The 26,355-nt window shown below is 41.5% G+C and overlaps 1 protein-coding gene across 1 annotated transcript in view; it reads right to left on the bottom strand.

The window, feature by feature from the left end:
• ano3 (anoctamin 3) overlaps positions 1 to 26,355 on the bottom strand; it is a gene marked incomplete at both ends in the record, with an annotated part of 87,576 nt that overhangs the window by 18,752 nt on the left and 42,469 nt on the right. The window contains 11 exons of the mRNA XM_084168525.1: positions 3,981 to 4,078; positions 5,642 to 5,699; positions 6,342 to 6,453; positions 6,610 to 6,646; positions 7,177 to 7,341; positions 8,211 to 8,351; positions 8,602 to 8,684; positions 12,058 to 12,118; positions 19,905 to 20,001; positions 21,700 to 21,834; positions 25,018 to 25,139. Coding sequence (XP_084024651.1) covers positions 3,981 to 4,078; positions 5,642 to 5,699; positions 6,342 to 6,453; positions 6,610 to 6,646; positions 7,177 to 7,341; positions 8,211 to 8,351; positions 8,602 to 8,684; positions 12,058 to 12,118; positions 19,905 to 20,001; positions 21,700 to 21,834; positions 25,018 to 25,139 — 1,109 coding nt within the window. The remainder of the gene's footprint in view (positions 1 to 3,980; positions 4,079 to 5,641; positions 5,700 to 6,341; positions 6,454 to 6,609; positions 6,647 to 7,176; positions 7,342 to 8,210; positions 8,352 to 8,601; positions 8,685 to 12,057; positions 12,119 to 19,904; positions 20,002 to 21,699; positions 21,835 to 25,017; positions 25,140 to 26,355) is intronic.

Below are 26,355 nucleotides of genomic sequence, written 5' to 3'. Positions count from 1 at the left end.
TATACCCTTTGTTATCAATGACACAGGTCAAACGTTTTCTGTAAGTCTTCACAAGGTTTTCACACACTGTTGCTGGTATTTTGGCCCATTCCTCCATGCAGATCTCCTCTAGAGCAGTGATGTTTTGGGGCTGTCGCTGGGCAATACGGACTTTCAACTCCCGCCAAAGATTTTCTATGGGGTTGAGATCTGGAGACTGGCTAGGCCACTCCAGGACCTTGAAATGCTTCTTACGAAGCCACTCCTTCGTTGCCCGGGCGGTGTGTTTGGGATCATTGTCATGCTGAAAGACCCAGCCATGTTTCATCTTCAATGCCCTTGCTGATGGAAGGAGGTTTTCACTCAAAATCTCACGATACATGGCCCCATTCATTCTTTCCTTTACACTGATCAGTCGTCCTGGTCCCTTTGCAGAAAAACAGCCCCAAAGCATGATGTTTCCACCCCCATGCTTCACAGTAGGTATGGTGTTCTTTGGATGCAACTCAGCATTCTTTGTCCTCCAAACACGACGAGTTGAGTTTTTACCAAAAAGTTATATTTTGGTTTCATCTGACATTCTCCCAATCCTCTTCTGGATCATCCAAATGCACTCTAGCAAACTTCAGACGGGCCTGGACATGTACTGGCTTAAGCAGGGGGACACGTCTGCACTGCAGGATTTGAGTCCCTGGCAGCGTAGTGTGTTACTGATGGTAGGCTTTGTTACTTTGGTCCCAGCTCTGCAGGTCATTCACTAGGTCCCCCCGTGTGGTTCTGGGATTTTTGCTCACTGTTCTTGTGATCATTTTGATCCCACAGGGTGAGATCTTGCGTAGAGCCCCAGATCGAGGGAGATTATCAGTGGTCTTGTATGTCTTCCATTTCCTAATAATTGCTCCCACAGTTGATTTCTTCAAACCAAGCTGCTTACCTATTGCAGATTCAGTCTTCCCAGCCTGGTGCAGGTCTACAATTTTGTTTCTGGTGTCCTTTGACAGCTCTTTGGTCTTGGCCATAGTGGAGTTTGGAGTGTGACTGAGGTTGTGGACAGGTGTCTTTTATACTGATAACAAGTTCAAACAGGTGCCATTAATACAGGTAACGAGTGGAGGACAGAGGAGCCTCTTAAAGAAGAAGTTACAGGTCTGTGAGAGCCAGAAATCTTGCTTGTTTGTAGGTGACCAAATACTTATTTTCCACCATAATTTGCAAATAAATTCATTAGAAATCCTACAATGTGATTTTCTGGAATTTTTTTCCTCATTTTGTCTGTCATAGTTGACGTGTACCTATGATGAAAATTACAGGCCTCTCTCATCTTTTTAAGTGGGAGAACTTGCACAATTGGTGGCTGACTAAATACTTTTTTCCCCCACTGTATACCTTAGCCAAATACATTTAAACTCAGTTTTTCACAATTCCTGACATTTAATCCTTGTAATAATTCCCTGTCTTAGGTCAGTTTGGATCACCATTTTATTTTAAGAATGTGAAATGTCAGAATAATAGTAGAGAGAATGATTTATTTCAGCATTTTTTTCTTTCATCACATTCCCAGTGGGTCAGAAGTTTACATACACTACATTTGTATTTGGTACCATTGCCATTAAATTGTTTAACTTGGGTCAAACGTTTCGGGTAGCTTTCCACAAGCTTCCCACAATAAGTTGGGTGAATGTTGGCGCATTCCTCCCGACAGAGCTGGTGTAACTGAGTCAGGTTTGTAGGCCTCCTTGCTCGCACACGCTTTTTCAGTTCTGCCCACAAATCTTCTATAGGATTGAGGTCAGGGCTTTGTGATGGACACTCCAATACCTTGACTTTGTTGTCCTTAAGCCATTTTGCCACAACTTTGGAAGAATGCTTGGGGTCATTGTCCATTTGGAAGACCCATTTGCGACCAAGCATTAACTTCCTGACTGATGTCTTGAGATGTTGCTTCAATATATCCACATAATTTTCCTTCCTCATGATGACATCTATTTTGTGATGCACTCACACCTGCCTGCTGCCATTCCTGAGCAAGCTCTGCACTGGTGGTGCCCCAATCCCGCAGCTGAATCAACTTTAGGAGACGGTCCTGGCGCTTGTTGGACTTTCTTGGGTGCCCTGAAGCCTTCTTCACAACAATTGAACCTCTCTCCTTGAAGTTCTTGAGGATCTGATAAATGGTTGATTTAGGTGCAATCTTACTAGCAGCAATATCCTTGCCTGTGAAGCCCTTTTTGTACAAAGCAATGATTACGGCACGTGTTTCCTTGCAGGTAACCATGGTTAACAGAGGAAGAACAATGATTTCAAGCACCACCCTCCTTTTAAAGCTTCCAGTCTGTTATTCTAACTCAATCAGCATGACAGAGTGATCTCCAGCCTTGTCCTCGTCAACACTCTCACCTGTGTTAACGAGAGAATCACTGACATGATGTCAGCTGGTCCTTTTGTGGCAGGGCTGAAATGCAGTGGAAATGTTTTTTGGGAATTAAGTTCATTTTCATGGCAAAGAGGGACTTTGCAATTAATTGCAATTCATCTGATCACTCTTTATAACATTCTGGAGTATATGCAAATTGCCATCATAAAAACTGAGGCAGCAGACTTGGTGAAAATTAATATTTGTGTCATTCTCAAAACTTTTGACTACGACTGTAGATGTGGCCTTGTGTTTTAGGTTATTGTCCTGCTGAAAGGTGAATTTATCCCCCAGTGTCTGGTGGAAAGCAGACTGAACCAGGTTTTCCTCTAGGAATTTTGCCTGTGCTTAGCTCCATTCCGTTTCTTTTTTATCCTAAAGAACTCTACCGTCCTTAACAATTACAAGCATACCCATAACATGATGCAGCCACCACTATGCTTGAACATATGGAGAGCGGTACTCAGTAATGTGTTGTATTGGATTTGCCCCAAACCATAACACTTTATATTCAGGACAAAAAGTGAATTGCTCTGCCACATTTTTTGCAGTATTGCTTTAGTGCCTTGTTGCAAATAGCATGCATGTTTTGGAATATTTTTTATCCTGTAAAGGCTTCCTTCTTTTCACTCTGTCAATTAAGTTAGTATTGTGGAGTAACTACAATGTTGTTGATCCATCCTCAGTTTTCTCCTATTACAGCTATTCAACGCTAACCGTTTTAAAGTCACCATTGGCCTCATGGCGAAATCCCTGAGCGGTTTCCTTCCTCTCCGACAACTGAGTTAGGAAGGACACCTGTATCACTGGGTGTATTGATGCATCATCCAAAGTGTAATTAATAACTTCACCATGCTCAAAGGGATATTCAGTCTGCTTTTTATTTATTTTAATCTACCAATAGGTGCCCTTCTTTGCGAGGCATTGGAAAACCTCCCTGGTGTTTGTGGTTGAATCTGTGTTTGAAATTCCCTGCTCGACTTTACAGATAATTGTATGTGAGGGTTACAGAGATGAGGTAGTCATTCAAAAATCATGTTAAACACTATTTCTAAGTTGCATGAGTCCATGCAACCTATTAGGTGACTTGTTAAGCAATTTTTTTTATCCTGAAGTTATTTAGGCTTGCCATAACAAAGGGGTTGAATACTTATTTCATTTTTTATAAAAATTAATCTGTACACATTTCGAAAAACATAATTCCACTTTGACATTATGGGGTATTGTGTGTGTAGGCCAGTGACAAAAAAAATGTCAATTTAATCTATTTTAAATTCAGGCTGTAACACAACAAAATTTGGAAAAAGTCAAGGGGAGTGAATACTTTCTGAAGGCGCTGTATCTGTCATGTTCAGGGACCCTTTTCATGAGAGAGAGAGAGAGAGATAGAGAGATAGAGAGAGAGAGAGAGAGAGAGATAGAGAGAGAGGAGAGAGAGAGAGAGAGACAGAGAGAGAGAGAGAGAGAGAGAGAGAGAGAGAGAGAGAGAGAGAGAGAGAGAGAGAGAGAGAGAGAGAGAGAGAGAGAGAGAGAGAGAGAGAGAGAGAGAGAGAGAGAGAGAGAAAGAGAGAAATTCCATGGTACTTACGGATAACCCAACTCCATGAAGTTGTTCCAGATCTGTTTTAGTACCATGATGACTCCCATTTGAAGGCACAGATCGATCAGACAGCCACTGGGGTGGCACTGAAAGAAAGAAACAATAACAAAAAAAACTATTAATTACAAATCACTGAGTGAAACCATACTTCCTGCCACTGTGGTGGCACTGAATAAAATCAAACTAAGTAAAACAATCCCAAATTATTATATTCATATTTAACCCCATGCTAAATCAGAGAGAGCTTCATTAAATCACTTTTTAAATGACAAACTCAAATTCATGGGCGATGACTGCTACTCATTTCAAGCTCATTTTGAGTGTTTTGTTTTTAGCACCGTTACAAACCACAACGGATTAGTTACGAAAGAGATGAATGGTGAAATTTTACGGGCAAAGGAATTATTACATGTTATGCAAAAGTAATAATTAAAACGAATAAGATGGTGAATCACTATTGCGCTCCGTAAAATCTCCCCTCAAATGGAAAGGCAATAAGCAGCCTTAACAGTGTTTAAATAATAACCTTTTTTTATTGCTTTATTGCTTTATTATTGTTTTATTGTTAATAACCATCTCTAACAGTGTAATAACCGGGGTAGCGTCCCAAAATTGCACCCTATTCCCTATGTAGTGCACTACTTTAGACCAGAGAATGGCACCCTATTCCCTATATAGTGCACTACTTTAGCCCAGAGAATGGCACCCTATTCCCTATATAGTGCACTACTTTAGACCAGAGAATGGCACCCTATTCCCTATATAGTGCACTACTTTAGACCAGAGAATGGCACCCTATTCCCTATATAGTGCACTACTTTAGACCAGAGAATGGCCCCCTATTCCCTATATAGTGCACTACTTTAGACCAGAGAATGGCACCCTATTCCCTATATAGTGCACTACTTTAGACCAGAGAATGGCACCCTATTCCCTATATAGTGCACTACTTTAGACCAGAGAATGGCACCCTATTCCCTATATAGTGCACTACTTTAGACCAGAGAATGGCACCCTATTCCCTATATAGTGCACTACTTTAGACCAGAGAATGGCACCCTATTCCCTATATAGTGCACTACTTTAGACCAGAGAATGGCACCCTATTCCCTATGTAGTGCACTACTTTAGACCAGAGAATGGCACCCTATTCCCTATATAGTGCACTACTTTAGACCAGAGAATGGCACCCTATTCCCTATATAGTGCACTACTTTAGACCAGAGAATGGCACCCTATTCCCTATGTAGTGCACTACTTTAGACCAGAGAATGGCACCCTATTCCCTATATAGTGCACTACTTTAGACCAGAGAATGGCACCCTATTCCCTATATAGTGCACTACTTTAGACCAGAGAATGGCACCCTATTCCCTATATAGTGCACTACTTTAGACCAGAGAATGGCACCCTATTCCCTATATAGTGCACTACTTTAGACCAGAGAATGGCACCCTATTCCCTATATAGTGCACTACTTTAGACCAGAGAATGGCACCCTATTCCCTATATAGTGCACTACTTTAGACCAGAGAATGGCACCCTATTCCCTATGTAGTGCACTACTTTTGACCAGAGCCCTGTATAGGGAACAGGGTGCCATTTGGGATGCAGACGTAGTTTTATTGTTGCTTCCTGACTCCACTCACCTCCTCCAGCCTCCACCTATTGAACAGTTTGTTATATTTCCCTGGTCTGCCGGCGAACCTAAACATAGGTCAGAGTGAAGATATTAGCTCCTAAACATAGGTCAGAGTGAAGATATTAGCTCCTAAACATAGGTCAGAGTGAAGATATTAGCTCCTAAACATAGGTCAGAGTGAAGATATTAGCTCCTAAACATAGGTCAGAGTGAAGATATTAGCTCCTAAACATAGGTCAGAGTGAAGATATTAGCTCCGGTTTAATTCTCAGGACAGTTGGGGGGGGGGGGGGGGGGGGGGGGGATTGAAACTTGCACAGAACCTTACTCACACAGAAAACTTATTTGGTGAATCAACTTATTTCGGGGGAATCTTGAGGAATCATGTAATTCTAAAAACGGGTTTATTCTTATAGAAAAGATAACCTGCAATGGGAAAAAAAGGGGGGGGGGAGCTTGTAGGACTTCTGCTGTTAAATGTATTGAGGGCGGCTTCCATAAAACCGTCTGTTACAAATAATAATAATATGTCATTTAGCAGACGCTTTTATCCAAAGCGACTTACAGTCATGCGTGAATACATTTTTATTTTGTGTATGGGTGGTCCCCGGGGATCGAACCCCACTACCTTGGCGTTACAAGCGCCGTGCTCTACCGGGCGAGCTACAGAGGACCACTTGTTTAGAAGGTGACCTTCTAATAGTTACCTTCCAAGGAAGAACGCGACGTAGAACGTAGAGCTGTTCAAGTTAACAAACTGGAAGAGAAACATCTTGAGAGCAAAACTGTTCTCCCATTCTGACTCAGTCCGTGGGTGTTCTAGAGAGAGAGAGGGAGAGAGAGAGAGACAGAGGAAGAGATAGAGGGAGGGAGGGGGAGAGAGAGAGAGAGAGAGCGAGAGAGATGACAGAAGTTGACATGTACCTCTGAAGCTGTTAATGAAGCATATGTGTATCGAATGAGGGTTATGCTCACCTAAATTGGTGAGCAGGTAAGCCACCTTTTCATATACCTGAAGAGAGATAACCCAGATACCCACCACATTCACAGACATGGTGAACAGAAAGTTACAATTTGGCTTTGGATCAATATGCAACATTATTTTAAATTTTAGTCATTTAGCAGACGCTCTTATCCAGAGCAACTTACAGTTAGTGAATGCATACATGTTTAATAAAAAATACATTTAAAAAAAATCATACTGGCCCCTCATGGGAAACGAACCCACATCGCTGCCGGCCAAACCCTCCCCATACCTTGGACGACGCTGGACCAATTGTGCGCCGCCCATGGGTCTCCCGGTCGCGGCCGGCTGCGACAGAGCCTGGACTCTAACCAGGATCTCTAGTGGCACAGCTAGCACTGCGATGCAGTGCTTTAGACCACTGCGCCACTCGGGAGTCATGCACGACTGTGGATGAGGTGGCTTGGCTTAATAGTTTGGCCAGACATCCACCACATTGAGGGACATGACATCTGTTCTTCTGATTGTGGATCAAATATAATTACACTATTCTATGGTTTGGTTTGGCCTGCACCCACCACATTCAGAGACATGATGATCATGAAGTTGATACAGACTCCGGTGCCAGAGGTGGCAAACTGCCAGTTCTTCTTGACAAACACCCAGTCGAGAGATGCAAACTTCTCCATGACGATCAGTCGGAACACCACCACCGCAAACACCGCCGTCAGGACCAGAGAGATCTGGAGGACACACAGAGAGAAAGAAGCGGGGAGGGGGGGAGAAAGAGAGAGACAGACAGAAATAGAAAGAAGAACTATACCGGTCAGATAAATCATCATCCTCTGAGGATAATGTATTGAAGCTGTCAGTTTTGGGGTAATGCCATCCTGGCTGGGTCTGGGATCGTACATTTACAACGTCTAGACTCTATGGAGTCATATTGTTAAACAATGAGTCACTGTTACATGTCACAGACTCTAGACACTTCCTTATTGTAGTTGAGTGATGAGCAACAATGAACAATGAAAAACAATATCACAACTACTGAGGGGCAGAGTCAACTGTTTCCAAGGAGTGGCTGTTGCAGTGATGGATCCCCTCCACCAGGGGGCGGTAGCAGGCTGATAGAAGCTAATCACTCTGGTAGGTAGTAAACCGTGTTCCAGGGTTGGGGTCAGTTCCATTTCAATTCAGTCAATTTAGAAAGTAAACCGAAATTCCAGTTCCAATTAGATTTTCAATTAAAACATTTCAGTGTACTTCTAGAATTGCCTGAATTGAAATGGAATTGATCCCAAACCCTGCAGTGTGTAGGATAGATCCACACCACAGCCTTTTTATTTGTGTGATGGAAGGTCTTACCTGTGAAGGAGATCCCAGACACAGACAGACAGACAGACAGACAGACAGTACAGCCTGATAAGTCATATATAATAATAATAATATAATAATAATAAGCCATTTAGCAGACGCTTTTATCCAAAGCGACTTACAGTCATGTGTGCATACATTTTTTACGTATGGGTGGTCCCGGGGATCAAACCCACTACCTTGGTGTTACAAGCGCCATGCTCTACCAGCTGAGCTACAGAGGACCACAGGGTCTTACCATGAAGAAGATGCCGGACACAGAGATCATGAGTCTGCTGACTTTGTCAGTGAAGGGCTGGAAGGGCTCCGGCTTGCCAGAGATAGGGTTTACTCTCTCTACCCTGGAGTACTTCGCTTCGAACTGGGGCCGCAGATTCTCCTGGGACAAACACACACACACACTCCATTATCAATCACTCTGATATTTCTGACTTGACCCAATCATAGATACCCCCCATCCAGTCAATGCTTGACTGTATCATAAGAGACATTGAAATGGCTGAATATGGTATGACATCAACCAGATATTGCTGAATGAGAAACGGCTGAACACTAGTCTACATACATGTACACACGTGTCTCTGACGTGATATCACATGAATAAACCAGATATTTCTGACTGGACCAACCTCTTCCTCCTCCCAGTCGATGAGGTCCCAGTCATATGTCAGCTCCGCCCTCCTCCTCTTCCAGAACTCCAGGAACACCGTGGCTACAGGGACAACATTCCAACAGAACACGGAACAGGGATCAATCAACCTTCCATGGAATGACTTCAGTGATCTATCCCAGTAGAGCCTGAAATCCTGAACCTGTTCTGCAAATATTCCGCTCCTTGTACAACGTGACGTGTCATGTTTTGCATGACAAGGAGTGGCAAGGAGTGGAATAATAGCTCTTGGGGGTGCCTGACGTTTCTAGGGGGGTGCCTGATGTCTCTTGGGGGTGCCTGATGTCTCTTGGGGGTGCCTGGTGTCTCTTGGGGGTGCCTGATGTCTCTTGGGGGTGCCTGATGTCTCTTGGGGGTAAAGTCAATATCTTTGACAATTTTGGGAGGGCCCACATTGATATTTGAATTCTCAAGGGGGAATAACTCTACGGCACATTCCCTAAACACAGAAACATTGGATACACATGAGAATATGGTGATTTCAAAAAGTGATGCGAATGTATTTTTAAATGGGCAGCAAGATTCAACTTGAATAGAGCTTGAACCACTTCTGTTTAAAGAGGGAGAGTACATGGGGAAAACAGGCTTTAGATGCCTGGGTTCTTTCCCTCATCTACACACACACACACACACACACACACACACACACACACACACACACACACACACACACAGCTGCTGTCCCATGCTATAGAGACATTGAACCACTGGTCACTTCCCGTTTCACAATGTGTATTTAAATACTGTATCCCTGACATAGCTCATCATAATATTTCTACTACTCTACCTTGTATTTTAGTTACACTGTTTAAATCAAATAAAAAAACAACAGGTGTAGACCTTACAGTGAAATGCTTACTTACAAGCCCTTAACCAACAATACAGTTATACACACACCACATATTTATTTATACACTGGATTCGTGACATAACTTCCTCTAATATATACACTGCTGTTAATATCATTCTTAGTAGATCTTGTGTAAATTCCTCGTGTACATACACGATATATACACACACAAAAGTATGTGGACACCCCTTCAAATTAGTGGATTCTGCTATTTCAGCCACACCCGTTGCTGACAGGTGTATAAAATCAAGCACACAGCCATGCAATCTCCATAGACAAACATTGGCAGTAGAATGGCCTTACTGAAGAGCTCAGTGACTTTCAACGTGGCACCGTCATAAGATGCCACCTTTCCAACAAGTCAGTTCGTCAAATTTCTGCCCTGCTAGAGCTGCCCCGGTCAACTGTAAGTGCTGTTATTGTGAAGTGGAAACGTCTAGGAGCAACAACAGCTCAGCCGCGAAGTGGTCGGCCACACAAGCTCACAGAACGGGACTGTTGAGTGCTGAAGCGCGTAAAAAAAAAAAAAATCGCCTGTCCTCGGTTGCAACACTCACTACCAAGTTCCAAACTGCCTCTGGAAGCAACATCAGCACAATAACTGTTTGGTCGGGAGCTTCATGAAATGGGTTCCCATGGCCGAGCAGCCGCACACAAGCCTAAGGTCACCATGTGCAATGCCAAGCGTCGGCTGGAGTGGTGTAAACAACTGCATTGTTAGGAGCTAACAACATAAGCATTTTGCTGCACCTGCTATAACACCAACTAAACTGTGTACGCAATAAACTTTACATTCGATTCACAGTACAGTATAGGGTTTGGCTGCGGTAGCCTACAGTGAAACGTCCCATTCACTGTAATGGAGTCTGGGCCTTCGTCCAAAAATGGCACCCTATTCCATATAAAAGGGCACTACTTTTGACCAGTGCCCTATTGGGCCCTGATCAAATGTAGTGCACTATAAAAAGGGAATAACGGTGGCATTTGGGACGCACATGGACGTTTTTCCACGTACTTCATTGGAGTCTCGTTGGACAGAGTGGAGAGGTATTAAAAGATTGCTTTGGGAAGGTGTTAGAGAACGATGCCGGGACACGGTCCAACAGCCAGGTGTGGTGTTAGCTAACATCAGTGTGGTGCTGTGTGGCACACAGATTCTCCCTCCTGGGTGTTTCATTCCTCAGCTTAATTACTCATTACTGTTAGACTTAAATTAGTAAGCCAAAGAGTCAAATCAAAGAAATTAACTCTGGGTTCTGGCTTAGTAAACCGTGACAATGTATCTTGCTCTAGTTATTGTCTTGATTTCTCAGGTGAAGAAGTTATTTATTTATTTTTGGAGCTCTTAAATGATCCGTTCAGTAATAAATAGACTCAATATACCGCTGGTTACAGTTGTGTAACGGTAAATGTGTGTGTGTGTGTGTGTGTGTGTGTGTGTGTGTGTGTGTGTGTGTGTGTGTGTGTGTGTTTGCCCACAAATTATTGAAAATAACCAAATCTCTTGGGCCGTTGGAACATTCAACTGAGAGAAAGCCCCCCCGTTTTTCCGGATGACTGTGTGATCTCGCTCTCCGTGGCCGACGTGAGCAAAGAATGCGCAGACCAGCTGGCAATCTCTCCTTGTCCCAGCCTGTAATCCCAACATGTTTCAAGATGACCACCGTTGTCCCTGTTCCCAGGAGCTCCGAGGTAACCTGCCTAAATTATTATCATCCTGTAGCACTCACATCTGTAATTATGAAGGGCTTTGAAAGGCTGGTCATGACACACATTAACACCATCATCCCAGACACTGACGACACAACGGTGGTAGGCCTGATCACCAACGGTGCAGAAATGTTTTGGTACCCTTCCCCAGATCTGTGACACGACACAATCCTGTCTCGGAGCTCTACGGACAGTTCCTTCGACCTCATGGCTTGGTTTTTGCTCTGACGTGCACTGTCAACTGTGGGGCCCTTATATAGACAGGTCTGTGCCTTTCCAAATCATGTCCAATCAATTGCATTTACCACAGGTGGACTCCAATGAAGTTGTAGAAACATCTCAAGGATGATGAATGGAAACAGGATGCACCTGAGCTCAATTTCGAGTCTCATAGCAAAGGGTCTGAATACCTTTATGTAAATAAGGTATCTGTTTTTTAACTTACTTATGCATTTGCAAAAATGTCTAAAAACCTGTTTTTGCTTTGTCAGTATGGGGTATTGTGTGTAGATTGATGAGGATTTTTATTTATTTAATCCATTTTAGAATAAGGCTGTAAAGAAACAAAATGTGGAAAAGGTCAAGGGGTCTGAATACTTTCCGAAGGCACTGTATATACACAGCATATACACACTCCTTCACACACACTACATTGACACTCCCACACAAATAACACACACCGACACAACTCAAACACACATGCATACACATTACACGCACACACACAAACTTTTACACTCATCATGTGATGCTGCTACTCTGTTCTTTAATAATGTCTGGAATAGAGTGAATAGAATGGTATCAAACATGGATACCAGAGAGAAACTGAGAAAAATGTCCGAATAATGTATTTACCCCATATAGCCATGAAGATAGCAAAGAACACAGTTCCTCCATTGTCAAAGAGATGAGTCACCTGCAGAAACAGACACAGATGTAAATAAACAATTCCTTTGGGTTAGAATCAAGAGTCAATACCTGCTGGAACGAGGCACCATAATAATAATAATAATATGCCATTTAGCAGACGCTTTTATCCAAAGCGACTTACAGTCATGCGTGCATACATTTTTTGTGTGTGGGTGGTCCCGGGGATCGAACCCACTACCCTGGCGTTACAAGCGCCGTGCTCTACCAGCTGAGCTACAGAGGACCATGACACGAACGTCGATGACATCCCTGCAGGCTGTCACGACTTCCGCCGAGGCTGCCTCCCCTCCTTGTTCGGGCAGGTTTCGGCGTTCGGCGTCACCGGCTTTCTAGCTACTGCCGATCCATTTATCATCACTCCATTTGTCTCGTCTTCAATCACACACACCTGGTCCTTATTCCCTCATTAGTCATGGTATAAGTGTTCCCTCTGCTTCCTTGTCTGTGTGGGGTGATTGAATTATTTTTTTTTGTTTTTTTATATTCTTTTTTTAAAATATATATATATATATATTATTTATTTTTTTTTTGTTGTTGTTGATGGATCAGCTTAATATTGCAGATAGATTGTATCTTCTATCAATGTAATTGTCTGCATCACTTCCAATCCCCCATGTTTATTTTTATTTTTTATATATATATTCCCCTTTATTACTTTTCAACCCCACCATCCTTTCCCTACTTGGAGTAAATTAGTGAACAACAACGCCCAGGCCTCTACTTCCGGTCTATACTTACTATCTACACCTTATGGACAGAGTTAATTTTACAATAATTCTATGTATATATATATATATATATATATATATATATATATATATATATATATATATATATATATATATATACATATATCTATTTATTTTTTTGCTCCTGAACCTCTTCTACTCTCAACCTCTCCGATCATTTTCATGATGTCCATCCGGTTTGCTTCGAAATGCCATATCTTTCTAACTGTGCTCTTTCCCAAAAGCTCCCAACATACAACCTATATACTTATTATGGACACAGTATGCTTACATTATTAGCTATCTTTGTTATTATTTGTTGTTATTTGTTATTAGTCCCATCCTTCAACTCTATTCAATACCTCCCATCTATCTCTTAACACCATCCATATAGGATTTATATTTGCCATATATATTTCAACCGTACTGTGATGTTTTACAAAAGTTCTGAACCTTTCTATTCTCATTACTTCTACAGATTGTGAATTAAAAATAAACATTTTTGCTAAAAGTATTATTATATTATTGATTGATTGACTATGACTTTTCAGATCACCCAGTAATGCTATCTGCAAGGTTAGTTCCAGGTAAATATTGCAATCCTTTAGCCATTCCTGGACCTGTGTCCAAAAACAAGCTACAAATGGACAGAACCAAAACAAATGATCTAATGATTCTATCTCTTCACAGCAAAATCTGCAGAGCTGGGAAGATTGTATCCCCCATATAAATAACATTCTATTGGTAGCAAGAATTTTATATAATAATTTAAATTGAAAGATTCTAATTTTTGAATCCGGTGTCGTTTTGCGTGTCAGTTCATAAACACTATGCCATGGGATCGGTACGTCAAAGATCTCTTCCCAACTATTTTGCAATCTATATGGGACGGCTGTCAATCCTTTGGTCCTTAAGTGAAACTGATATACTTTTTTATTTATCACAGTTTTCCTTAACCAATTATGTTCTTTAATGCAAGGCTGACAGACAAGTTCCTTACTCTCTCCCCCTTCAACTTTCCTCTTCCACTTTTGCGGTAAGGCTGCAATTATTTGGTTGTAATTTTGGATAGAGCAGACATTTCCATATGTTTTTGTTAGCTGCATGTGCGACATAACTCCACCAGTCCTACCGATGATATCATTTACGAAGATTATACCTTTTTTAAACATTCTGTCAGAAAATAAAGGTTTTTTGTCAATTAGTATATTTGAATTTAACCACAATATTTGTTGCATTATTTGTTCTGTCGTTTCTGGAGGATTAAATTGAAATTGCAACCAACTTTCTATGGCTTGTTTTAGAAATAGTGACATTTGGGAGATTATTTCCTTTTCAAATAACTGAAAGTGAGAGGTTGTAATCTGAATAAAGGGAAAAAGGCCTTTCTTGAACAGTGGGTGAGATAATCTTACTAATTTGCTTGAGAACCAGTTCGGATTTAAGTATAACTTTTGGATGACTGAAGAATTTAGTGATAGGTCTAATGCTTTAATATTTAATAATTTCTGTCCTCCGAATTCATATTCATTATATAAATATGCTCTTTTAATTTTGTCTGGCTTGCCGTTCCAAATAAAATTGAATATTTTTTTCTCATATAATTTAAAAAACTGTTTGCTAGGCGTAGGCAAGACCATAAGCAAATAGGTAAACTGGGATAATACTAAAGAGTTAATCAGGGTGATTTTTCCACAAATTGACAGGTATTTTCCTTTCCATGGTAGTAAGATCTTATCTATTTTTGCTAACTTTCTATTAAAATTTATTGAAGTGAGATCATTTATTTCCTTTGGGATATGTATTCCGAGTATATCCACATCACCATCAGACCATTTTATTGGTAAACTACATGGTAATGTAAAAATTGTATTTTTTAGTGATCCAATACGTAATATAGTACATTTGTCATAATTTGGTTTTAATCCAGAGAGGTTAGAAAATGTATCTAGATCCTCTATGAGGCTGTGGAGGGATTCTAGTTGTGGATCTAAAAGAAAACATGAATCATCTGCGTACAATGACACCTTTGTTTTTAAGCCCTGTATTTCTAATCCTCTGATATTATTATTGGATCTGATTTTAATAGCTAACATCTCGATGGCCACAATAAATAGATATGCCGATAGTGGACAACCTTGTTTCACTCCTCTTGACAGTTTAAAACTTTCTGAGAAATAGCCATTATTTACTATTTTACACCTAGGGTTAGTATACATGATTTTGACCCATTTTATAAGAGATTCTCCAAAATTGAAATGCTCCAGGCATTTATATATAAATTCCAGTCGAACTTTATCAAATGCCTTTTCGAAGTCTGCTATGAATAGCAGGCCTGGTTTCCCATATTTTCCATAGTGTTCTATTGTTTCCAATACTTGCCTTATATTATCTCCAATGTATCTTCCATGTAAAAAACCTGTCTGATTAGAATGAATAATATCCGACAATACCTTTTTAATTCTATGCGCTATACATTTTGCTAGGATTTTTGCATCACAACACTGAAGTGTAAGGGGCCTCCAATTTTGTAAATGGACTGGATCTTTATATTTTCCACTTGTATCCTGTTTCAGTAATAATGAGATCAGACCTTCTTCTTGAGTGTCAGATAATCTACCATTTACATAGGAGTGGTTAAAACATGCTAATAACGGTCCTCTTAGTATATCAAAAAAGGTTTGGTATACCTCGATTGGTATGCCATCCAACCCTGGAGTTTTCCCGGACTTAAAGTCTTTAATTGCATCCAGAAGTTCCTCCTCTGTAATTTCACCTTCACATGAGTCTTTCTGTGTGGCTGTTAATTTGACATTATCAATAGAAAAAAAATCTCTACAATTAGCTTCAGTTAGAGGAGATGGAGGCGACTGAAAAGAAAACATATGCTTAAAATACTTTGTTTCTTCCTTCAAAATATCATTAGGTGAATTATGGGTGACTCCGTCAATTGTAACCAGTTTCATTAAGTTATTTTTGGTAGCATTCCTATGTTGAAGATTAAAAAAGAATTTTGTGCATTTTTCCCCATATTCCATCCAGTTTGCTTTATTTTTATAATATATTACACTTGATCTTTCTTGAATAAGTTTTTCCATTTCTTTTTGTTTTTCCTCTAATTTATTCTGAGCCTCTATGTTACAGTTTTTATTGCCATCTATCTGTTCTGTTAGACTTTCTATTTCCTTTCTTAGTATAAACTCTTTTGACCTAAATTGCTTTTGTTTTCGAGATGAGTACTGAATTGCATGGCCTCTAAAGGAACATTTAAAGGTGTCCCATACAATAAGGGGATTCGCTGTACCTATGTTATGTTGGAAAAAGTCAGTTATAAATTTCTTTGTTCTAATTATAAATAAATTATCATCTAATAGGCTTTGATAAAATTTCCAATATCCTCGCCCACGTGGAAATTCAGTCAGAGTAATGTATATGCCTATTATATGATGGTCCGACCGCATTCTGTCCCCTATCAACACTTTTTTTTTACTTTTGGTGCCAACGAGAATGAGATAAGAAAGAAGTCAAGACGACTAGCTTGATTCAGTCTCCGCCATGTATATCTCACTAGATCAGCATATTTAAGCCTCCATATATCTACTAGTTCTAATGTATCCATGACATTCACAATTTCCTTAAGAGCATGTGGGTGATTGTTTGTGGTGTGATTTCCTTTTCGGTCCATTGAGCTATTTAAAACAGTATTATAATCCCCCACCATAATAATATTGTCTTGAGTTGCTTGCAGGCTTGATAATTTATTATATATATTGTCAAAGAATTGTGGATCATCATTATTTGGTCCGTAAAGGTTAATGAGCCATATCTGTTTATGGTCCAATACCATATTTAAAATAATCCATCTACCTTGCGTATCTATTTGGACAATTTGCACATTCGGATCGAAATTACTATTAATAATATCATCACCCCTTTTGAATTTCTTTGCCCATGGGAGAAGTATATTTCCCCCCCCCATTCTTTTTTCCACGCTACTTCATCTCGAATTGTTGAATGAGTTTCCTGTATACAATAGATATTATATTCCTTGTTTATTGTGGAGGTTAGTGAAGCTCGGTGGAGCTCGTGTATTTTGTATCGACGGGAGTAATTTCCCGTGTGCCTTGTATTTTCCAGTGCAAGTAGCCTTGAACGGCTAACTGGATCAGGAGCCTATCTCCTGTTTCTGTGGTGTGAGGCAGCTTGATGTTCAAGTAGGCCTACACACCCTGGATAGGACGCTACTCTAACCCCGATCTAGCTCATAAATGCTGAGTGTCAAGGAGAGACGCACTGGGTCCCATTTTTTTTACAGTCTTTTGGTATGACTCGGCCAGGAATCGAACTCCCAAACTTTCAATCTCAGGGTGGACACACTAACCACAAGACCACTGAGTTGGTCAGCATCGCTCAGCCTATATCAGCAGTAGTGTGATACATTTACATTACATTTTAGTCATTTAGCAGACGCTCTTATCCAGAGCGACTTACAGTTAGTGATTACATATTATATTTTTTTATACTGGCCCCCCGTGGGAATCGAACCCACAACCCTGGCGTTGCAAACGCCATGCTCTATCAACTGAGCTACATCCCTGCCGGCCATTCCCTCCCCTACCCTGGACGACGCTGGGCCAATTGCGCGCCGCCCCATGGGTCTCCCGGTCGCGGCCGGCTGCTACAGAGCCTGGATTCGAACCAGGATCTCTAGTGGCACAGTTAGCACTGCGATGCAGTGCCTTAGACCACTGCGCCACTCAGGAGTTTACAGGGCTGGGGTCAACATTCTATTTAAATTCCAGTCAATTCCGAAAGTCAAATCCCAATTCCACATTTTTCTCATTAACCACGTTTCCATCCACAGTTTAAGTCATGTCTTCATTTTTGAAAAAAAAATTTTAACCACCGCGGTGATGGAAACAGGAGTTTCTGGTGACGTGTAGCTCAGTTGGTAGAGCATGGCGCTTGCAACGCCAGGGTTGTGGGTTCGATTCCCACGGGGGGCCAGTATGAAAACATAAGTGAAAAAAGTACATTTTGTGCACTTCGTCATCACGCTGATTGTTATCCTCAACAAGTCCATTTGGTGGAAACAGCCCACTAGTTGGAAAATGTGCGGATTCTAGAATATTCTCATGAAAATCTATCACCAATTGGATGGAAACCTAGCTACTGAAACGCATTGAAGAGAATTGGAATTCGAAGTACTAACAGTAATATTACTTCTGTTTACTACAGTACTAGCTAACAGTAATATTACTTCTGTTTACTACAGTACTGACAGTAATATTACTTCTGTTTACTACATTTTACATTACATTTTATCATTATTCATTTAGCAGACGCTCTTATCCAGAGCGACTTACAGTTAGTGAATACATATATATTTTTTAATACTGGCCCCCCGTGGGAATCGAACCCACAACCCTGGCGTTGCAAACGCCATGCTCTATCAACTGAGCTACATCCCTGCCGGCCATTCCCTCCCCTACCCTGGGCCAATTGTGCGCCGCCCATGAGTCTCCCGGTCGCGGCCGGCTGCGACAGAGCCTGGATTCGAACCAGGATCTCTAGTGGCACAGTTAGCACTGCGATGCAGTGCCTTAGACCACTGCGCCACTCAGGAGACACTACAGCACTAACAGTAATATTACTTCTGTTTACTACAGTACTAGCTAACAGTAATATTACTTCTGTTTACTACAGCACTAACAGTAATATTACTTCTGTTTACTACAGCACTAACAGTAATATTACTTCTGTTTACTACAGCACTAACAGTAATATTACTTCTGTTTACTACAGTACTAGCTAACAGTAATATTACTTATGTTTACTACAGTACTAACAGTAATATTACTTCTGTTTACTACAGTACTAACAGTAATATTACTTCTGTTTACTACAGTACTAGCTAACAGTAATATTACTTCTGTTTACTACAGCACTAGCTAACAGTAATATTACTTCTGTTTACTACAGCACTAGCTAACAGTAATATTACTTCAGTTTACTACAGTACTAACAGTAATATTACTTCTGTTTACTACAGCACTAGCTAACAGTAATATTACTTCTGTTTACTACAGTACTAGCTAACAGTAATATTACTTCTGTTTACTACAGTACTAACAGTAATATTACTTCTGTTTACTACAGCACTAACAGTAATATTACTTCTGTTTACTACAGCACTAACAGTAATATTACTTCTGTTTACTACAGCACTAACAGTAATATTACTTCTGTTTACTACAGTACTAGCTAACAGTAATATTACTTCTGTTTACTACAGTACTAACAGTAATATTACTTCTGTTTACTACAGTACTAACAGTAATATTACTTCTGTTTACTACAGCACTAGCTAACAGTAATATTACTTCTGTTTACTACAGTACTAACAGTAATATTACTTCTGTTTACTACAGTACTAACAGTAATATTACTTCTGTTTACTACAGTACTAGCTAACAGTAATATTACTTCTGTTTACTACAGCACTAACAGTAATATTACTTCTGTTTACTACAGTACTAGCTAACAGTAATATTACTTCTGTTTACTACAGTACTAACAGTAATATTACTTCTGTTTACTACAGTACTAGCTAACAGTAATATTACTTCTGTTTACTACAGCACTAGCTAACAGTAATAGTACTTATGTTTACTACAGCACTAACAGTAATATTACTTCTACAGTACTAATAGTAATAGTACTTCTGTTTACTACAGTACTACAACCCTGGCGTTGCAAACTACAGTACTAGCTAATAGTAATAGTACTTCTGTTTACTACAGTACTAGCTAATATTAATAGTATAGTACTTCTACACATACAGCATAGTTCTAATTCCTCATGGGTGTTACTAATCATGGAAGCCGCCAAATCTTGGGTGAGTTAATTAGCACATTTATGTTAATGATCTCAAACTGTTTTACGATATATCAGCATCTAATTGACCTTTGCATAGACAAAGCTGTCACTGAGCTCCCAAGGTGGAAAAGCAGAACAGAATAGCTTCGTGGTCTTATTACTGACCTTTGCATAGACACAGCTGTCACTGAGTTTCCAGGGGTTGCAGTTCTGCTCACACATAGGACACATGATCGTAGTGTTGGCCTCACAGATCTCTTTACTGATGGGACGAAACAGGAAGATACATTAGACAGACAGAACTTCCATGTCTTTAAAACACAATATCAAAAGAGGAGATGAAAAACCCCAAACGAAGATAATCCAAATGCAAATGAATCATTAGAAGGTGATTCTAAGGCCTTATGTAATTAGAAAAAGGATATTCAACGGGTAAATCCAAAAGGTTAAGGTTAGACAAAGTTAGGGTTAAGGTAATGGTTAAGGCATAGGGGTTAGGGGGGACTAGGATAAGGGTGAACAAACTGCGATTTGAAACCATTCTGCGACATCAATAACACTTTAATGGAGAGTTCTGGTCTGATTCCAAAATGGCACCCTATTCCAGGGCCCACAGTAGTGCACTATAAAAGGAAAATGGAATACCGAATGCCATTTGAGACGCATCCAGGATGTTTTCCATTTACTGTTACTGTAGTCTGGGCAGAGTGGAGGGAAAATTGCATTTGGGAGGGTGTTAGAGCACGATGCCCAGGTGCAGGGGTGGGGAGAGATGGGGTTGCGGAGGGACCCACAGTTTATTGGGGGAGAGCACGATGCCCAGGTGCAGGGGTGGGGAGAGATGGGGTTGCGGAGGGACCCACAGTTTATTGGGGGAGAACACGATGCCCAGGTGCAGGGGTGGGGAGAGGTGGGGTTGCGGAGGGACCCACAGTTTATTGGGGGAGAACGACTGTGAGAAGGTCAGTTCTGGTGATTTTTCAAAAGGACATTCTACTACAGAATAAAATAAAATAAAATATAATTTCCCCCTCCAGAAATGAGCCCAATAACATATTGTTCCATATTATCAGTCAGGTGTGCTATTTAGCAATAAACATCATCACCTGATATAGCCCATCCGATGCAGCATAGTGGCTATAAATAAACAGGCTGAGGGTTACCCATCTGCATGTATCCCATTGGGATAATCATTAACTAGATCACAAACTCTAGTCTAAACGTCAGGCTATCTTGTTGCTAGTTAGCAACATATTGATGACTTCCGAGTGTCCCCCCCAAAAAAACATTGCACTGGCACTTAGCCAACCCCAAGGATCATGTACTGTGAATATAATGTAGGCCGTTACACCGGGCCCCCTGTTACATTTAGCCCCGGTTTTCCCTATTCATTCAACGCCATTGACGCTGCTAAAATCTCTGGTTCTAAAATGGTGCATTTTTACTAATTTCTTGGATTTGACAAATAAGCGTAGCCTAGTAACACTGTAAGTGGCTCTGGATAAGAGCGTCTGCTAAATGACGTAAATGTAAATGTAACACTCGAAAGCTCAGTGATCGTCCTCCTTTTAACAGTGACCGTCAAAACTGCTTTCACAGGTGGGTTTTTCCTGTGACTGCATTTAGAATGTTGTAGCCTACAATGACTGGGCCATGCATATTTCTCTCCCTGTGCGGCACTTGCAATTTGAATGTGCCTCGAGAGGAATATAATTTTCTTACACAGACGGCGACAGGCTGAACAGGTCAACTATTCTACTATGGGGTTGTCTGATTTTGCTGTTGCTTACTTGTGTTGTTAGCTGTAGAAAATGTAATGTGGACCAAAAAAAATTTCATTAGATTATTCAAATAACCAAAGGTACCCGGTAACAGCTCCGCCTGGCTCTCATTTGGATCATAGGTGCCGGGTCTCGGACCCGGCCCAATTTAACCCCTGCCCTGGTGTGTCCTGACTGACCTGACTTGACTAGTGTCCATAGTAAGGAGTCCGTAGAGGAAGACGAGGAGACCCACCAGAGCTGCAGGGATCAGCATGCCAGTGTACCAGCCCAGCCAGGCAAAGTACAGCCCAATCTTCTCCCCAAAGTAACGCCTGGAGAGGAAAGTCCAATGAAAAAAGATAGATTAGCAAAAGCTCCCTAAAATGGTTGGGGTTGACCTTAAATTCAGACCCAGCTGTATGCCTGGCAGAAAACAGGTACTTTGTAACCCACCAGGCAAGGTACAGGCCAAGCTTCTCCCCAAAGTAAAGCCTGTAACCAGGCAAGGTACAGGCCGACCTCCTCCCCAAAGTAAAGCCTGCAACCAGGCAAGGTACAGGCCGACCTCCTCCCCAAAGTAAAGCCTGCAACCAGGCAAGGTACAGGCCGACCTCCTCCCCAAAGTAAAGCCTGCAACCAGGCAAGGTACAGGCCGACCTCCCCCCCCCAAAGTAAAGCCTGCATCCAGGCAAGGTACAGGCCGACCTCCTCCCCAAAGTAAAGCCTGCAACCAGGCAAGGTACAGGCCGACCTCCTCCCCAAAGTAAAGCCTGCAACCAGGCAAGGTACAGGCCGACCTCCTCCCCAAAGTAAAGCCTGCAACCAGGCAAGGTACAGGCCGACCTCCTCCCCAAAGTAAAGCCTGCAACCAGGCAAGGTACAGGCCGACCTCCTCCCCAAAGTAAAGCCCAATAGAGAGAATAGATTAGCAAGACTCCCCGACATGGATTGATTAAATTGGAGCCATTCAGACCTAGTTGTATTTGCCTGAAAAGGAAACAAGTCCATTAATATAAATGAGTACAGGTATATTTAGCACACCTGTCATGTTTCCAGGTAGATGGACGAATGAAAAAACTATTAATAAAAGCACAGATGTGATCTTGAATGCACAACTAATCATTTTAATGCATCTCACCTCAACATTTTGTCAATAGCCCTTCATCAGGAGTCCAACAAACTAAATAGATTAGGAAAAACATCGCAGGCAGCTGCATTGGGGTTGAATTGAAATTGGACCAATTTCAAACTTAGTTGTATTTCAGATGTGTTTCATACAGAGGAAAGAAGGTCAATGGTCAAGATATAGTCCAATTGGACCTGTTAGAACCTACAGTGAGGGAAGAAAGTATTTGATCCCCTGATGATTTTGTATGTTTGCCCACTGACAAAGAAATGATCAGTCTATAATTTTAATGGTAGGTTTATTTGAACAGTGAGAGACAGAATAACAACAAAAAAATCCAGAAAAACGCATGTCAAAAATGTTATAAATTGATTTGCATTTTAATGAGGGAAATAAGTATTTGACCCCCTCTCAATCAGAAAGATTTCTGGCTCCCAGGTGTCTTTTATACAGGTAATGAGCTGAGATTAGGAGCACTCCCTTTAAGAGTGTGCTCCTAATCTCAGTTTGTTACCTGTATAAAAGACACCTGACCACAGAAGCAATCAATCAATCAGATTCCAAACTCTCCACCATGGCCAAGACCAAAGAGCTCTTCAAGGATGTCAGGGACAAGATTGTAGTCCTACACAAGGCTGGAATGGGCTACAAGACCATCGCCAAGCAGCTTGGTGAGAAGGTGACAACAGTTGGTGCGATTATTCGCAAATGGAAGAAACACAAAATAACTGTCAATCTCCCTCGGCCTGGGGCTCCATGCAAGATCTCACCTCGTGGAGTTGCAATGATCATGAGAACGGTGAGGAATCAGCCCAGAACTACACGGGAGGATATTGTCAATGATCTCAAGGCAACTGGGACCATAGTCACCAAGAAAACAATTGGTAACACACTACGCCGTGAAGGACTGAAATCCTGCAGCGCCCGCAAGGTCCCCCTGCTCAAGAAAGCACATATACATAACTGTCTGAAGTTTGCCAATGAACATCTGAATGATTCAGAGGAGAACTGGGTGAAAGTGTTGTGGTCAGATGAGACCAAAATGGAGCTCTTTGGCATCAACTCAACTCGCCGTGTTTGGAGGAGGAGGAATGCTGCCTATGACCCCAAGAACACCATCCCCACCGTCAAACATGGAGGTGGAAACATTATGTTTTGGTGGTGTTTTTCTGCTAAGGGGACAGGACAACTTCACCGCATCAAAGGGACGATGGACGGGGCCATGTCCCGTCAAATCTTGGGTGAGAACCTCCTTCCCTCAGCCAGGGCATTGAAAATGGGTCGTGGATGGGTATTCTAGCATGACAATGACCCAAAACACACGGCCAAGGCAACAAAGGAGTGGCTCAAGAAGAAGCACAGTCTCCAGACCTTAATCCCATAGAAAATCTGTGGAGGGAGCTGAATGTTTGAGTTGCCAAACGTCAGCCTCAAAACCTTAATGACTTGGAGAAGATCTGCAAAGAGGAGTGGGACAAAATCCCTCCTGAGATGTGTACAAACCTGGTGGCCAACTACAAGAAACGTCTGACCTCTGTGACTGCCAACAAGGGTTTTGCCACCAAGTACCAAATCATGTTTTGCAAAGGGGTCAAATACTTATTTCCCTAATTAAAATGCAAATCAATTTATAACATTTTTTACATGCATTTTTCTGGATTTTTTTGTTGTTATTCTGTCTCTCACTGTTCAAATAAACCTACCATTAAAATTATAGACTGATCATTTCTTTGTCAGTGGGCAAACGTACAAAATCAGCAGGGGATCAAATACTTTTTTCCCTCACTGTAGTTATGGGTTGACTGGTACATTGGACCTGTTCAGACCTAGTTATGGGTCGACTGGTACATGGGACCGGTTCAGACCTAGTTATGGGTCGACTGGTACATTGGACCGGTTCAGACCTAGTTATGGGTCGACTGGTACATTGGACCTGTTAGAAACTAGTTATGGGTCGACTGGTACATTGGACCAGTTCAGACCTAGTTATGGGTCGACTGGTACATTGGACCGGTTCAGACCTAGTTATGGGTCGACTGGTACATTGGACCGGTTCAGACCTAGTTATGGGTCGACTGGTACATTGGACCGGTTCAGACCTAGTTATGGGTCGACTGGTACATTGGACCTGTTAGAACCTAGTTATGGGTCGACTGGTACATTGGACCTGTTAGAACCTAGTTATGGGTCGACTGGTACATTGGACCGGTTCAGACCTAGCTGCTGTATTTAATTTAGATAGGACTCCTGAGAAGGGAACTTTGCCTCGGGGTCCCCTGTGGAGGTTCCTGCCCTGACACATTACATGAGCACGGCTTCATTATACAGACTCCACGCACACACACACACACACACACACACACACACACACACACCTACACACATCTACCTGATAAGGTCGAGAGGCTGGTACTTGAACCACATGCCCCAGCGAGCCCACCTCTCGTACAGCAGGTGTCTGTGGTTCTGGGCACCGTGGGTCTTAATAGGGTGTTGGCTCTTGTAGCCACCCTGAAAACACAAGCACAGGACACCGAGAACGAACATTAGTGGAAGACAGGTGGTCACTGGTCTAGTCCCACTACCGGATCTACTTTTGGTATCCAGAGAATTAACAGGTGGATCTTCATTTGAGCCAGTTTGCTACAGCAGGAAAATAATCCTGCAGCAACAGGAAATGTGAATTATTATGTGGATTATAATTAAAATGGACATATTTGTAGAGGTTGATACATTTTTTAGTAAGGGAAAAAATAAAGTCTGAAATGTCAAAGTGGAAATTTCAAACTTCAGAAGCCTTTTTAAACCACAAATACACTACAAGTTTACATTTTCTGCTGTGCAGGAAAGTTCTCCCGCAACAGGGTGACACAAAGTATGATCCTACAGCTGTAGTGACAGCCTAGTTCCTTACTGTAAGGGCTGTAGCCAACTATTTTATATCTGCCCAGAAGCACAGAACGCAGAGAATTCACACTAGCAGAAGACAGGTAGACACTAGGCCAGGGTTCTTCAATTTCGGTCCTGGAGGGCCGAAACACTTCTGTTTTTTTATTTCTACCTGGTAGTTAATTGCACTCACCTGGTGTCCCAGGTCTGAATTAGCCCCTGATTAGAAGGAGAGGTTGAAAAACAGAGGTGTTTCGGCCCTCCAGGACCGGAATTGAAGAACCCTGCACTAGGCTAATCCCATGCTTTTGTATCCGCCTTGAAACAGAGGCACAGAACCTTATGTAACAGGTGGAGTTTCTGATAAATCAAATCCTGCCGACTACGCCAAATGTAATGCCCCCAAATGGTTAGTAACACAAGTGTACTGTGTATAGCAATCCTTATCTTCGTAATGTAATTGTTAAAACAATAACAAGGCACGGTTTTCCGACAGCGATGGAATTTAGGCTTACGAGTGTTTTAACGATGCAAGGCAGAAGACATAACATGTGTTTCCCAAAACACCACGCAGCGAGAATGTTCGCTAAAATGCGTCGTTGAGGCATAGTGTCGATACTGATAGGATCGAAAGAAAGGATTATCACCTATGGTTGCAAATAGTGCTGCAGGCGTATTCTAACGCTTACCCTAACATAATGCACTAAATCAAGATTTGGCACATCATTGATCACCAGTTAGGCTACACATCATGAAATATATTGAGACAAAAATTACAGACAGTAGCCAAATAAGACTAAATTGAATGAACATGAAATTGATTTCAATATAATTTAAA

This window comes from Coregonus lavaretus (genome assembly GCF_964263955.1).
Source record: "Coregonus lavaretus genome assembly, chromosome: 9".
Lineage (NCBI taxonomy): Eukaryota > Metazoa > Chordata > Actinopteri > Salmoniformes > Salmonidae > Coregonus > Coregonus lavaretus.
Note: the sequence above shows the minus strand (reverse complement) of the source record. Positions and strands in the feature narration are given on the sequence as shown.